At 53.7% G+C, this 12,457-nt stretch overlaps 1 protein-coding gene across 6 annotated transcripts in view; it reads left to right on the top strand.

Annotated features, from left to right (window-relative positions):
- The window catches only part of Ctnnbip1 (catenin beta interacting protein 1), a 41,125-nt gene that overhangs the window by 1,376 nt on the left and 27,292 nt on the right, over positions 1-12,457 (top strand). For 3 of the 6 annotated variants that reach the window (XM_063235470.1, XM_063235467.1, XM_063235469.1), the window contains exons 2-3: positions 402-474; positions 6,377-6,553. The exons of 1 other annotated variant lie outside the window; for it this stretch is intronic. In XM_063235470.1, coding sequence (XP_063091540.1) covers positions 6,387-6,553 — 167 coding nt within the window. In that variant the 5' untranslated portion in view covers positions 402-474; positions 6,377-6,386. Of the gene's footprint in view, positions 1-401; positions 475-6,376; positions 6,554-12,457 lie in introns of those variants that run through there. 2 more of the 6 variants (XM_023565753.2, XM_063235468.1) reach the window with 1 other exon arrangement.

Here is a 12,457-nt window from a genome sequence, read left to right as displayed (position 1 = left end):
ATCCTGGGAGTGGTCAGTGCCTTGAAGAGAGGTTGAAGCCAGTACAGGAGGAATCACTAGGTAAAAAATATAAACGATCTGTAGCTTGTAAGAATTTGGATTTTCTTCCAATTGTACTTAGAAGCCATCAGAAAATGGCAAGCATAGAGGTGTTAAGGTCTGATGAAATTTGAAAAGATGTTGCTGTAGAGACAAGATTAGGAGGAGCGAAGTGAAGGTGAGGGAGACCGGCTGCCTGACCATTGCAGCCTTGAGAGGACCATCGCGGCAGGGACTGGGTGGTGGCAGTGGAATTGAAGGGGTGGGACAGACTGAGAGCTGGAAAGCAGAACTTTGGAGAACAAGAATGGAAAGTTCAGTGTCTGCTAGAAAATTTCTTTCCTCTCCCTTTTTTTGATCAGACTTGCTACAGAGCCCAGGCTGACCTTGATCTTGCAGTCCTCCTGCCTCAGCCTCCTGAGTGCTGGATTATAGGTATGCACCATCACACCCAGCCCCAGTGGAGACTTTCCAGACCGACAGCACTCAGGCTTCATTCAGCAAATCTTGTTTCAAGATCTGTTGTGAGGTGAACACTGTGGAGAGGTAGACTGGAGGAAAGTTTGTGGGTTTTTTTTTTTTTTTCCAGTATTGGGGATCGAACTCACAACCGCCTGCTTGCAAGGCAGGTGCTTATGCCGCTGAGCTAAATCCCCAGCCCCCAGTTTGTGGGTTTAAACCCAGCTGGAGCTGAAGGTGGGAGAGTGTACTGGGCTTCTTTCCATGTCCCATCTCGTTATTTAAGCGTGAGCATTGTTGCCTGGCCTTCTTGTGAGATGTCAGTGCAGAGCAGTTGGAGTAGCCAAGGAGGTAGCTCAGAACGGCCAAATGCGTGGGTTCAACACCCAGTACTGCCAGGAAAGAAAAGAACAGACAGACAGCCTGGGACTGTTCTCGTGGCAGGTGGGAGGATACCTGAGTGGCCATGATCTTGAGCTATTAACTAGTCTAAAACTTGGTTTTGGTGGAGGCCCAAATTCCTGCTGTCAGAGTGAGGACCTTGAAGACCAGAATCCAGTTTGGTTTGTCGCTGTTGTTTTTTGAGACTGTGTAAGTCAGTCTGGCCTCAAACTCATGCTGATCCTCCTGCCTTGACCTCCCTAGTATTGAGATTTCAGGTGGGCACCCCCGCACCTGGCTCGTGTCCAGCTTATGCTTTCCTGGTGTCTGTGACTTTCAGCCTATTTCAGCTCCCCCCACGTGCACAGGACTCTGAAATTCTCCAAGGCATGGTTCCCCCCCAATGCTGCTTGTGGCCCTCACAGCATTGGGATCTAGACAGGCTGAGCCTATCCAGTATTAGCCCACGGGCCTGGGTGTCTCCTGGCACCCAGAACTAGCACCTAGGATGCTGAGCCTGCAAACACTGCTCCCTTGATGCAGCCCGTGGAAGCCCAGGAGCTGCGAGCGTGCGTGCGCTGGGCTCTCCCTCCCCAGCCCTGCCCAGGAACAGCTGCCAGGCAGGCGCTGACCCAGTCCTTACTCCCAGTCGTTATTCGACACTCAGCAAATATGAAGTGGGGCTCTTAATTAGAGCAGGGACTTCGTGCCAAGACTCTGGGTGTGGATCACAGTCCGGTCATCATGGGTAATTTAACCCCACCATGTCCATGTCCAAGTCACCCATCTGTCAAATAATAACCCCTCCCTCATGGACTTGTTCGGCATATTTGATTAAATAATTCCTGCTAGATGCACCTCACAATCACTTAGTGATTGCTTAGCTGAAGTATTAGCTACTACTTAACCTTTATGTTTCTTTCTTTCTTTTTTCTTTTTTGAGGTAAGGTTTCTATATGTCCCCAGCTGGGCTTGGACTCTCAGTGATTCTCCTGCCTCAGCCTCCCCAGTGCTGGATGGATTGCCACGTCTGGCTTCCTTCCTGTTTAACTCCGCTTAGAATTTAAACTCTTTGAGAGCAGAGATTTTTTGTCTTTTGTTGTCTAGTCTTATAGTCTAGTGCTTAAACTTAGTAGGTACTCAGTAAATATTTGTTATTTTAACGGATGCTGAGCTCCTACTATGTGCTAGTTGCCAGTGTAAGTGCTGGCGACAGTCACAATTTGAGATCTGGTGAGATTTACCTTTATTTATTTATTTATTTTGCGGTACTGGGGATCGAACTCATGACCTCATGCTTGCCAGGCAGGCATATTTATTTATTTTTTAAGACCCTCTCACTGTTGCCCAGGCTGGCCTTGAACTTATGGCAATGCTTCTGCCTCAGCCTCCTGGGTGCTGGGCCTACAGGGTTGCCTTTCATTTCATTTTTTGGTACTGGGGCCCTGTGTGCCCTAAGCCCGTCCTTTACACCGAGCTGCACCCCCATCCCTCAGGTTTATTTCCTCCCGGGAGAGACAGGAAAAAAATAGGCAAGTAAACAAAAGAATGGAGGATGCTGAAAGGAGGAAAGAGAGAATGAGCGAGGTAAACCACAGGGAGGCCGGGCTCAAGCTTCAGCCGGCCTGAAGTTCCAGGGGTGACATCCAGGCAGAGACCCCCTGAGACTCCAGTGGGCCAGCCCTGGGGCAGAGGCCAGGCGGGGAGGTGGGAGGGGCATGAGCAAGTAGTGGGCAGGCCCAGGTCTGTGGCTGGGGAGTTTGGATTTGACTTCCATTCTGAGCTGGGCCACTGCATGTGGTGGTGCACGTAGCTACTGCCAGCTCTCAGGAGGCCGAGGCAAGAGAATCATGCATTTTAGCTCAGTCTGGACAATTGAATGACTTAGTGAGACCCTGTCTCAAAATGAAAAAAGGCCCAGAGGTGTTGTTCAGTGTGAAGACCCTGGGTGCAGCCCCCATAATACACATGTACACACACGCACACACACACGCACACACACATGCGCGCGTGCACACACACACACACACACACAATTCCTGTGCAGCAGGAAGCTACTGCACTGAGGCCTTTCCTGGGGATACTCCAGGAGTATTTGAATCACTACTAGGAGAAAGGGCAGCGGACCAGGAAGAACAGTTGCACTGGGATGTCCTTACCCTGGGAGTGCTTTTGGGGGCTGCCAGGCCAGCAGCATCAGGTTTGTTCCTGTTGGGCCCTCGTTTCTCTGGCTGGACACCCAGGTGACCTGGGAATAGTCACCTGAGGTGGCCTCAGGACCGCAGGTGTCACCGCACCGTCTCCTGTCCGCGACAAGGTCAGCAGTGAGCATCACTGAGTGCCGAGAGTGTGGCTGGCCCTTTTGCACATCCTCACAGTGGGCTGAGCTGGTGCCCTTCCCCGCTCCTGTGAGTTAGGCTGCTTCTCCGGGTTTGTGGTGCTGGGATGGAACCCAGGGCCACGCATGCGGCAGGCGAGTGCTTTACCGCCCAGCTACACCCAACCTGAAGCTGTGGCTTCAGGCAGTACCCTTTCCGTTGTCTTCTTGGTCCACACACAGGGACAGCCTTACACTCGCACCACGCAGAGTTCCAGTTCTAACCGAGGTGGCACACACAGCTTTTCTGTCTGCCACCTTCTCTGCCAGTCCCCAGCAGAGGGTCACCCTCACCGTCCCTGTCCCCTCCAAGCTGCTCCAATGGCTGATCTCGGGAGAGGATAGCACCTGGAACAGGCTGTCTTTGCTTTGGGCTGGGAAGACTGGAGGCTCAGAAGGCGCCACAGAGTGGGGTTCATCGCACTCGCACCTGGCCTCGGTCCCGGCCCTTTGGGTCCTCCCATAGGCTTGCCACTTAACCGTGATGCCCGCACCCTGCCTGCCAAGGAGGCAGCAGGCGCTCATGGGAATCCAGTAGGACGGGTGTGTTCATCTGTGGTCTCATAAAAGCTGAACACCGGGTGGCTGCTGCCTTTTTCTCATGTCGCCGGCTCTCCTGTTACGAGAACATGTGCTCATTTGGAGGATGAGGAAATGACGGTCATGGCTGGAAAGGGCCTTCTCTCAGGGAATCCTTGAGCAGCTTCCAAGGCATGCGCGGCCCACCGTTTTACAGTTGTCAGAAGCTGAGGCTGCAAAGGCCAGGGAGCTTGTCGGAGGTTGGGAGCAGAGTCAGGACTCAAACACAAGCCCTCTGGCTCCCAGGCACAGCTCAGAGCACTGTGGTGTGTGTTTTGTTTTTCTGTGTTTTGAGACAGGGTCTTGCTATGTTGTCTAGGCTGGCCTTGAACTCACTCTGTAGCCCAGGCTGGCCTTGAACTTGGCAGTGGTCCTCCTGCCTCAGCCTCCCCAGTGCTAGGATTACAGGCATGCGCCACTACACCTGGCTAAAAACCTCCCTGAAGCCCATGGATGGTGACACTCTTGGGGCAAGCCAGTTATCCTCTCTGTCTGCCCACTTTCTCTGCGGGGGAAGCGGGGGACAATACTTGGCCCTCCATAGATCCCCGGGGAATTAGTACCTTTGTTACTTTTCTTGTCACTGAAACAAAATACTCAAAGTGAAGAGAGGAAAGGCTTGTTTAGCTCGAGGTGTGTACAGGTTTCAGCCATCGCCAGCTGGATCTGATTCAGGGCGACTGGCGGAGGGGCACTCCAGAGGAGAAACCGGTTACAGTGGACAGAAGGCAGCAGAGCAGTGAAGAGGCGAGGCGGTGAGTGACCAGCAGTGGCCCGCCTCTGCCCCTCCAGGCCGCCCACCCTTAGGGCAGGTAGCTCTCACACGGAAGGGGGCCTTGAAGCCCAGCATCGCATCCTTTTGTTTGTTTGTTTATTGGAACCAGGGATCACACTCATGACCTCACGCTTACTAGGCAAGCGCTGGGCTGCTGAGCTCAATCCCCAGCCCCCCAGTGTTGCCTCCTTAATCCTGGCAGCGCACTCCTGTACCCAGCCACCTTGGAGAAGTGCCACCAGGGACCACACGAGGCTTCGTGTGGCACCCAGATACAAGCCGTGGCCATCAGGGTGTCAGCCACAGCAGCTCGAGACCTCTTCATGAAACAGCTGGCATCATTACCTGGGTAGCCAGTTATTAGGGACCTACTGCGTCATCGTGGCCTGTCTTTCACGAAGCCTTGTTCCAAGGGGAAGGCCGCAGCTTCCAGTGGCCATGGGCAGGGTTCCTTCTGTGCTGGGCACAGCTGGCGGACAACAGTGTGTTGGGGTTTCTTTGTTTTGTTTTTGTCTTTTTGAGACAGGGTCTCACTGTGTACAGTTCAGGTTACACTCTTGGCAACCCCCCTGCCTCAGCCTCCAAAGTGCTGGGACAATAGGCGTGCACCACCGCACTCAGCCAAAGCAAAACATTGTCTCCTCCCTCCCGGGGTTTCTGGCTTCGGTAGGCAGGCTTGTGTACAGCCCAGCAGGACAGGGCGGAGGAGCACAGGTAGCTCCGGAGCCACGGGGGCAGGAGGGCTGGATCCCCATCCTGGCCCTGCTGCTCTTTACCGGTTAGCCAAGGACGGGCCACCAAGGAGCCGGGCTGTCCTCCTTCCTTCCTTCCCACCCTCATCTTCTAACGATCCGTGGGTGCAGTGAACCAAGAGCAGGGGCTGGTTGGATCCCTCCTCTGGAGAGTGTTGGCTGTCATGCACAAGGCCAAGAGTTTGAGCCTTAGTGCTCAAAGAAAAGAAAAAAGAAGGAAAGAAGGAAAGAAAGAAATTGAGTGAGTCTTCATTTGTTTGCTTTTGTGGTACTGGAGAAGGAACCCAGGGCCTTCCCCTGAGCCACATTCCTGGGCTTTTTTCTGAGACAGAGGCTCACTGATTTTCCCAGATTGGACTCAGACTTACTCTTTCTTGTCTTTTTGAGATAGGGTCTTGCTGTGTCATTTAGGCTGGCCTTGAGCTCATGTCGTAGCCCAGGCTGCTCTTGAACTCGCAAGGATTCTCCTGCCTCAGCCTCCTGAGTGCTGGGATTACAGGTGTGTGCCACCATACTTGGCTAGGCTTGGTTTTTCTGCCTCAGCCTCTTAGGGTGCTGGGTTAAAGGTGTGGGCCACCACACCTGGCATCCTCGTGGGTCCTGGGAACACCGTGGCGGGAGTGTAGAAACCCTTCAGCACCTAGAGCATTGTCTAGGACAAGGCCCTTGCCCACTGGGCTGCGTGGCTGTAGAGGGATGCCTGCGGGTGGGCGTACTGTGCCCCGAGGGTCCCTGTGCAAGGTGGGCCTTGAGGTGGAGGACTGCGCAAAAGAGCAGGGAGGAGTTCCTAGCACAGTGCCGTGTCTGTCTTGGGGATGACCCGCAGGGCACCTTCAGCCGTGCTTAGTACGCACGCCTTCCCACTCTGCCGGAGCCCTTAGCCCCTTCCCCAGGGCTGACCAGGCTGAGGGCCAGTCTCCCAGGGCCTGGCTGGGCTGAACTGGATTTCAGCTTTCTGCCACCTGCACAGGCCTCTCCTGTGTTACATAACGTCACCTGCCCCTGTCGCTGCAGAGCCCTTTCGATGCCTGACAGTCTCCTGAGCCAGCTGCGCCACCTGATCCAGCAAGCACCACGTGTGCCCGGAGTCCCCAGGGAGCTGAGGCCCACAGCTCCCGTGTTCCGGCAGGAAAGTGGCGGCTTCCATCCTCTGCAGGTCTGCCCAGAGCACCTCCCGGCCTCAAGGCCAAGGTCAGGCAGGCCCTACAGGTCACACTAAAGCCTCCTCCATCAGGGGTTGGGGGAAGGGCTCGGGCCAGGCAAGGCAGCTGCCCAGGTTCTGATAGAGGTTTTGTTTTTGAGAAAAGAACTCACTCTGTAGTTCAGGCTGGCCCTGAACTCACTGTGTAGTCTAGACAGGCTTCAGACTCACAGTGCTGCTCCTGCCTCAGCCTCCTGAGTGCAACTGCTCACTCTTGGATGGAGAGAGAAAGACAGCAGTGGGTCCCTAGGGTTGAAGTTTCCACCCAGCCCTGCTTGTTACCCCCAGGGCTGGGGCAGAATCCTGATGAGGTGGAGGTGGCTGCCCTGGAGGCAGCCAGGGTGCTGTGTACCGGACTTGTTCTAGCATGGCTGCAGCCTGCAGCACCACTGCTGCAATCAGCAGAGCGTGACCCACTTCCCTCCCACAGCAAGAGCTGCTGGGGCGGGGGGACTCTGAGCCCAACCCCAGTCAGGCCCTTGCAGCTTCGAATCCCTCAGGTATAGCGCCCACACTCGGGGGCCCTCAGGGCTGCATCTCTGCACTGAATAACAAGCTTAGTGCAGGGGAAGTTCCCTCTTGGCATCTGGCGATCTCCCTACTCTGCAGGCCACTCCTGCTGCAGATACGGGTCCCTCCCTGTGGATCACACACCTCTGTCCACACAGCCTGCCCCGTCCTTCCTGCTGAATCACCAGGCCAATGGGGAGCATCCTACCATGAAATGGGCAAGCCCTGACCTCTGTCCCCGCATTGCTCACCATCCTCCTGCCTCAGCCTCCCCAGGGCTGAGGTTACAGGTGTGTGTACCACCATCCCTGGCTGTGACTAGGTTTTATTTCACATTATTTTCTTTTTCCACTACTTTCTTTTCCAGTGTGTAGTACATTTACTCTCTACACTTATCGCCTTGATCATAAGAAAGATATCAAACCTAGTGTGTCGGTGGGGCTTCTGTTGTGACAGAATACCCAAGAGAATCAGCTTATGAGAAGGAAGGTGTATTTTGGCTTACGGTTTTGGAGGCTTAAGTCCGCAGTACCCAGTCTTATTCCTGGGGAGGCAGGGCATCCTGGCAGGAGCAGGGGACTGGCATGGGGAAATGGGTGGAGCAAACACCCAGGGCCATGCCCCCTGTGACGGAACATGCAGAGGCCCTGCCTCTTAAAGATTCTGTGCCTCTGAACAGTACCCCAGGCAGCTGGCCTCGCCCTCCGCTCCTGGAACGTGAGGGTGCTTGGGAGCCAAATGGCAGCATGCTGGCAGGGGCTCTGGAGTGGACACTGCCTACTCCAGCTTTGCTGAGGATTAAAGTACCAACTGGAACTGATCTGCATTCAAAAACTGGCTCAACACAAAGACTTGATATTGCGAAGTGACCAGCAAACTGGCGATGTCATCAAAGCAGCAATTAAGGCAGCGCTATGACTGGGAAGGCCTTGTTTTTCAGGTTTGGCTAACGGAAGCTTTGCAAAGACATCCACATTAGCCGGGAGGATGGTGTCAAACTTCAGAGCAAGAGCATTTATGTGGAAGTTCAAAACGCAAGAAAACTAAGAACCCTGTGGTGCCACTGTTTCAGATTTCAGAACTAGAATACCTTCCCCTGCATTTTGATACAGAGCTTTAAAATTTTTTTTTTTTTTTGTCTTTTTCATTTTTATCGGTACCAGGGATCGAACTCACGACCGCCTGCTTGCAAGGCAGGTGTTTATGCCACTGAGCTAAATCCCCAGCCCCTTAAAATAATTTTTTAAAAAAGGATTCCAACCATAGCAGGCATCCAGAAATGGTGCACTGGCCTCAGCCCCTACATGGGAACTGCAGGCTTTTCCCGCCAGAATGTTTAAAATCTTTGTGACTCTTAGAGAGTCACAAAGAGGGTGGTGGGAAGCCTCGAAGCCAACAGGCCAGTTCAAGGTCATCTCGGGCTACACTTATAGTGAGTTCAAGGCCAACCTGTAATTGGGACCCTGTAATGTAGTCAGGGCTTATAAAGGAGAGGATTTATACGATCAGAGAAACTCCCCTAGTAGCACACTGCAGAAGTGATCCCTGAGAGTGTAGCCTTAAGGGGAAAGGATTTAATACAAGACACTAAGTTTATGGGATTATTTTATAACAAAGAGTCAAATAGAAAAGAGTATGGGAGATCTGCCCATTCACTAGAGAGCCAAAGAATCCAGCTGAGGCCTGGGTCCCACGGCAGTGTCCTTCACAAGTCCAGTGGGAGGCCTATAGCCCACAGCAATGCCTCACACAAGTCTGTATCAAGGATCTGTGCTGAGAAGGCCCCAAGGTCAGCAGTAGGAGCCAGAAAGTTGGTGCCAGCGGGGTGAAGGAGCTGTGCCAGCAGGCTGAGGGGTCTGCTCTAGAGCCAGGAAACAATGCTCAAAAGTAAGGACCAGGGTTCCCCCCAAAAGTACCACAGCCATCCTCGGTGGTAACAAGGACCCAAGCTCCTCCGATGATGAGAACAGCTGGGTTCCCATCAGGAAGCCAGCATGACAAGCTTCTCCATCAACAGTCCAAGGTCTCCCCTCCTCTGGTTCTGTTTGTGCTGCTGGCAGCAGTCCCCAGGTGGGCCTCTGTACCCATAAAGAAAGAAATTCATTCCTGGGGGGATAACGGCTGTGGTTATGTAGGTGAGTGGCCTCAGGGGAACCGGAGGAGCCGATCAGTGAGATATCAGACCTGCAACTTGCTTTCAAGTGGGTCAAGAAAAGAATCAGTCAAGGCCGAGGGTGTAGCTTGCCAGCATGGTGCCTGCCCAGCAAGTACAAGGTCCTGAGTTCGATTCCTGGTTCTTAAGAAAAAGGAAGAAGTGGGGCTTTGGCTCAGCAGAAAACCATGCACATAGCATGCATAAGGCCCTGAGTTTGACCCCCTGCCCCTCAGACAAGAGGCAAAGCAAGACAGAGACCCTCTCCACACGTACACCCCGACAAGGGAGGGTGAGACAGGAGCAGCAGCACCCTGACAGGGTCCGTACTGTTCCTTTAGCCTTTCGATGGTTTCAGAAGTTTTCAAAATGAAATACACAGCTCTGCTCCACGTGGATTTTGGCCCAGGCCTTTGCCTTTAGCCCTGCCCCCCACCCCCATGTTCCTCCTGGATTTCTGGTCTTTGCCCGCTTCAGCAGCTCCCTGCCTCCCGTCTTTCAGGAGCTGCTGCTTGGGGGGTGCTGTGCTTTCTTAGGACTAGGGAAGGTTTCACGATCAAGTCTCTTAAATGGCTTTTCTAGAAGCAGGTAAGAACTGGCGCGATTTGGCGCCAGGGTCTGTTTGCTTATTTCTCATTTTCATTTTCCCAGTCCCTGTTTGTGCACAGTTTGTGCACAGTGCACAGTGACCAGGCAGTCGGCGTGGGGAGGCCGTGCGTGTCCAGCATACTCTTAATTCATTTTGCGTTCCTTTTCCCTCCATCTCTTGGTCCGCTTCTCATTTGGAAAAGATCTATGTCTTTGTTTCCTGTTATCTGTCTTATATTTCGTTCTGAATTAAAGAGCCAGTGTTTATTTTTTTCATTGTTTATTTTTGACGTGGCATTATGTGCTGTAAATGCACAAGGAAGTTTAGTGCTGGGGATTGACACAGTCTTGGTCTGCAGAGACACCACCCCCCAGTACACAGTGCACCCTAACCCCAGCCAACCTGGCATAAGCTTTTCTTTCTCTAAAAGAGGTGTTGCAAGACAGCAGGTCCTGCTTGCTCCTGGGGACAATGTCTGGCCTGTATTTTGTGGGACTTGACAGCCCAGTGAGTCACTGGCCTCCACCAGGAGTCTTTCTGCCCAGGAGCCTTGCTCAGGTCATTTCTGCTCTTGTCCGTGGGTTGGTGGCTTTGGGAAGGAGAAATGCTGTGACACTCAGTGCTGGGGTTACCAGGGCATGCCCCAGCCCGGCGTTTACGCCTGCACCATCGGCACCCTTGGCGACAGGGAGGTTTTCTGGGATCCCTCCTGCCAGCCCCTGAGGCCTCTGATGCCGTTTCCATGTGCTGTTCCAGCCTTTCCTGTGGTGGCCTGGTCCTAAGCAAACTTCCAGAGGGCTGTGGCTGGTATCCTGGTGCCAAGGTCAGGGTTTTCCCAGCTTCTGGGGACAGCTGCACCCCCTCTTCCTGCCCCGCCTCTGCAGCCTCCACCACCCAGTGCCGTCCTAAGGCTTGGTGAACGTCTGGAGCCTTCCCCGCCACCATCTGCTAATGGAATAAATGCATGGGACATTCGGAAGGTGGCTTTGTTTAAAAGTTTGTGTTTTGGTGATCAGCTTGTTAAAATACTCGGGAAGCAGGAAACTGAGGCCTCAGAGCCCAGTGGGGGAGGCTTCCGCCTTCCTCTGATTCTCTTCTGCTCCTGGTGGCCGCAGGGAGAGGGGAGGGAGAGCCAGGGCTGTGGGCAGAGACCACAGTGCCCAGCCAGCAGTGGCACCCTCGTGGAGCCCTCAGTCCCACCGTCAGGGGAGCTGCCACCCAGGCACATCTGCACCTAGCACATTCCTGTCTGCTGAGCACCACTGGAAGGTGGTGGCCGTCTGCATCTGATGGCACGGACTTTCCTGGGGGCAGCCATTCTGGGGCTCCCTGCAGGCTGGAGGATGGTCATCTGGAGCAAGGTGGTGACAGGGTTGGCTGGCAGGCCAAACCCACAGCCTCTGGGCGACTGAGTGCAGCTGGAGGGACTGAGTCCTTCACCCAGGGCCTCCCAGTTTACATGTTTGTCGTTAGTTTGTTTTGAGACTGACCTTGAACTCAGTGTAGAGTGAGCCCTGAAACTGAAATAACCCTGCTGCCTCAGCCTCCTGAGTGCTGGGGTTACAAGTACACACCAACACGCCCAGCTCCACGTGACTGTACCGGGACCGTCCCCACGGCGAGAAGCTGGAGGCTGTCTGGGCTGCAGAGAACTTGGCTCACTCACTGATTCCCTTGAGGCAGTTAGAGGAGGGAAGAGGGCAGAGCAATGACTGGAGGAGGCTGGGAGCCTGTCCTCGGTGTTCTGGGACACCCCTAGGGTCGGAGTGGGGGCTGGACCCCACGCCGTGCCTGCCCTGGAGCCTGGGCTACTGCTCGTCCTTGTCCAGGGCTAAAAGGGGCTGTGTGCAGCTCAGGGAGAAACTGCACGCATGAGTCCGGTGTTTTTTTCTTTAAAAGTCTGAGTTTCCCAGTGGGCTCTGTGGTGCACGCCTGTAATCCCAGCACTCAGGAGAGGAGGCCAGCATGGGCTACAAAGCAAGACCCCATCTCAAATGAATCAGTGATAAAAAACGTAAAATTTTCAAATCAATGAGACTCTTTGGAGACTGGCCTCTACTTGCCATCTTCCTGCCTCAGCCTCCCAGCGTGCTGGGATTTCAGCTTAGTTAGACTTTTCAATCATGACCCTTCCACAGTCGACACAGTTGTGAGCAGAGAAGCTGAAATTTCCATTCTGGTCTGTTCCCTGGAGGTGACTCAAGCTCTCTGCTACCTGCAGTGGGCTCCCCGCCCACCTCCCAGCTGTCCTTCCAGCCTGAAGTTGACCGAGCACAGTGCAGTCAGGTTTTCCTTGGGGGCTTCAGCAGCTTGCTGGGGTGTCTCTGGCACAGTCTGAGTCACAGGAGTGAAAAAGGGGTCCTCCTGTCCCAGTTTGCGTGGATGGGCAATCTCCCTGCTCCTCCCTTCTTGGCGTTGGACTCCTGGATGTTGTACTAAGGTACACCTGCAGCCACTTTGGAGCATGGCACTTTGTGGCTGCTTTTTTATTTTTTTGCAGTGCCAGGAATTGAACTCACAACCTTGCGCTTGCCAGGCAAATGCTTATGCCACTGATCTAAATCCCTGGACCGGCTCCTTTTTTAAAAGCAAAGTTTTTTTTTAATTTTGTAGTTTTAAGATTGTAAAGGATGGAAACCTGTC

The sequence above is a fragment of the Cavia porcellus genome, unplaced genomic scaffold (genome assembly GCF_034190915.1).
Source record: "Cavia porcellus strain 051 isolate PalLab524CR breed Dunkin Hartley unplaced genomic scaffold, mCavPor4.1 scaffold_25, whole genome shotgun sequence".
NCBI lineage: Eukaryota > Metazoa > Chordata > Mammalia > Rodentia > Caviidae > Cavia > Cavia porcellus.
Note: the sequence above shows the minus strand (reverse complement) of the source record. Positions and strands in the feature narration are given on the sequence as shown.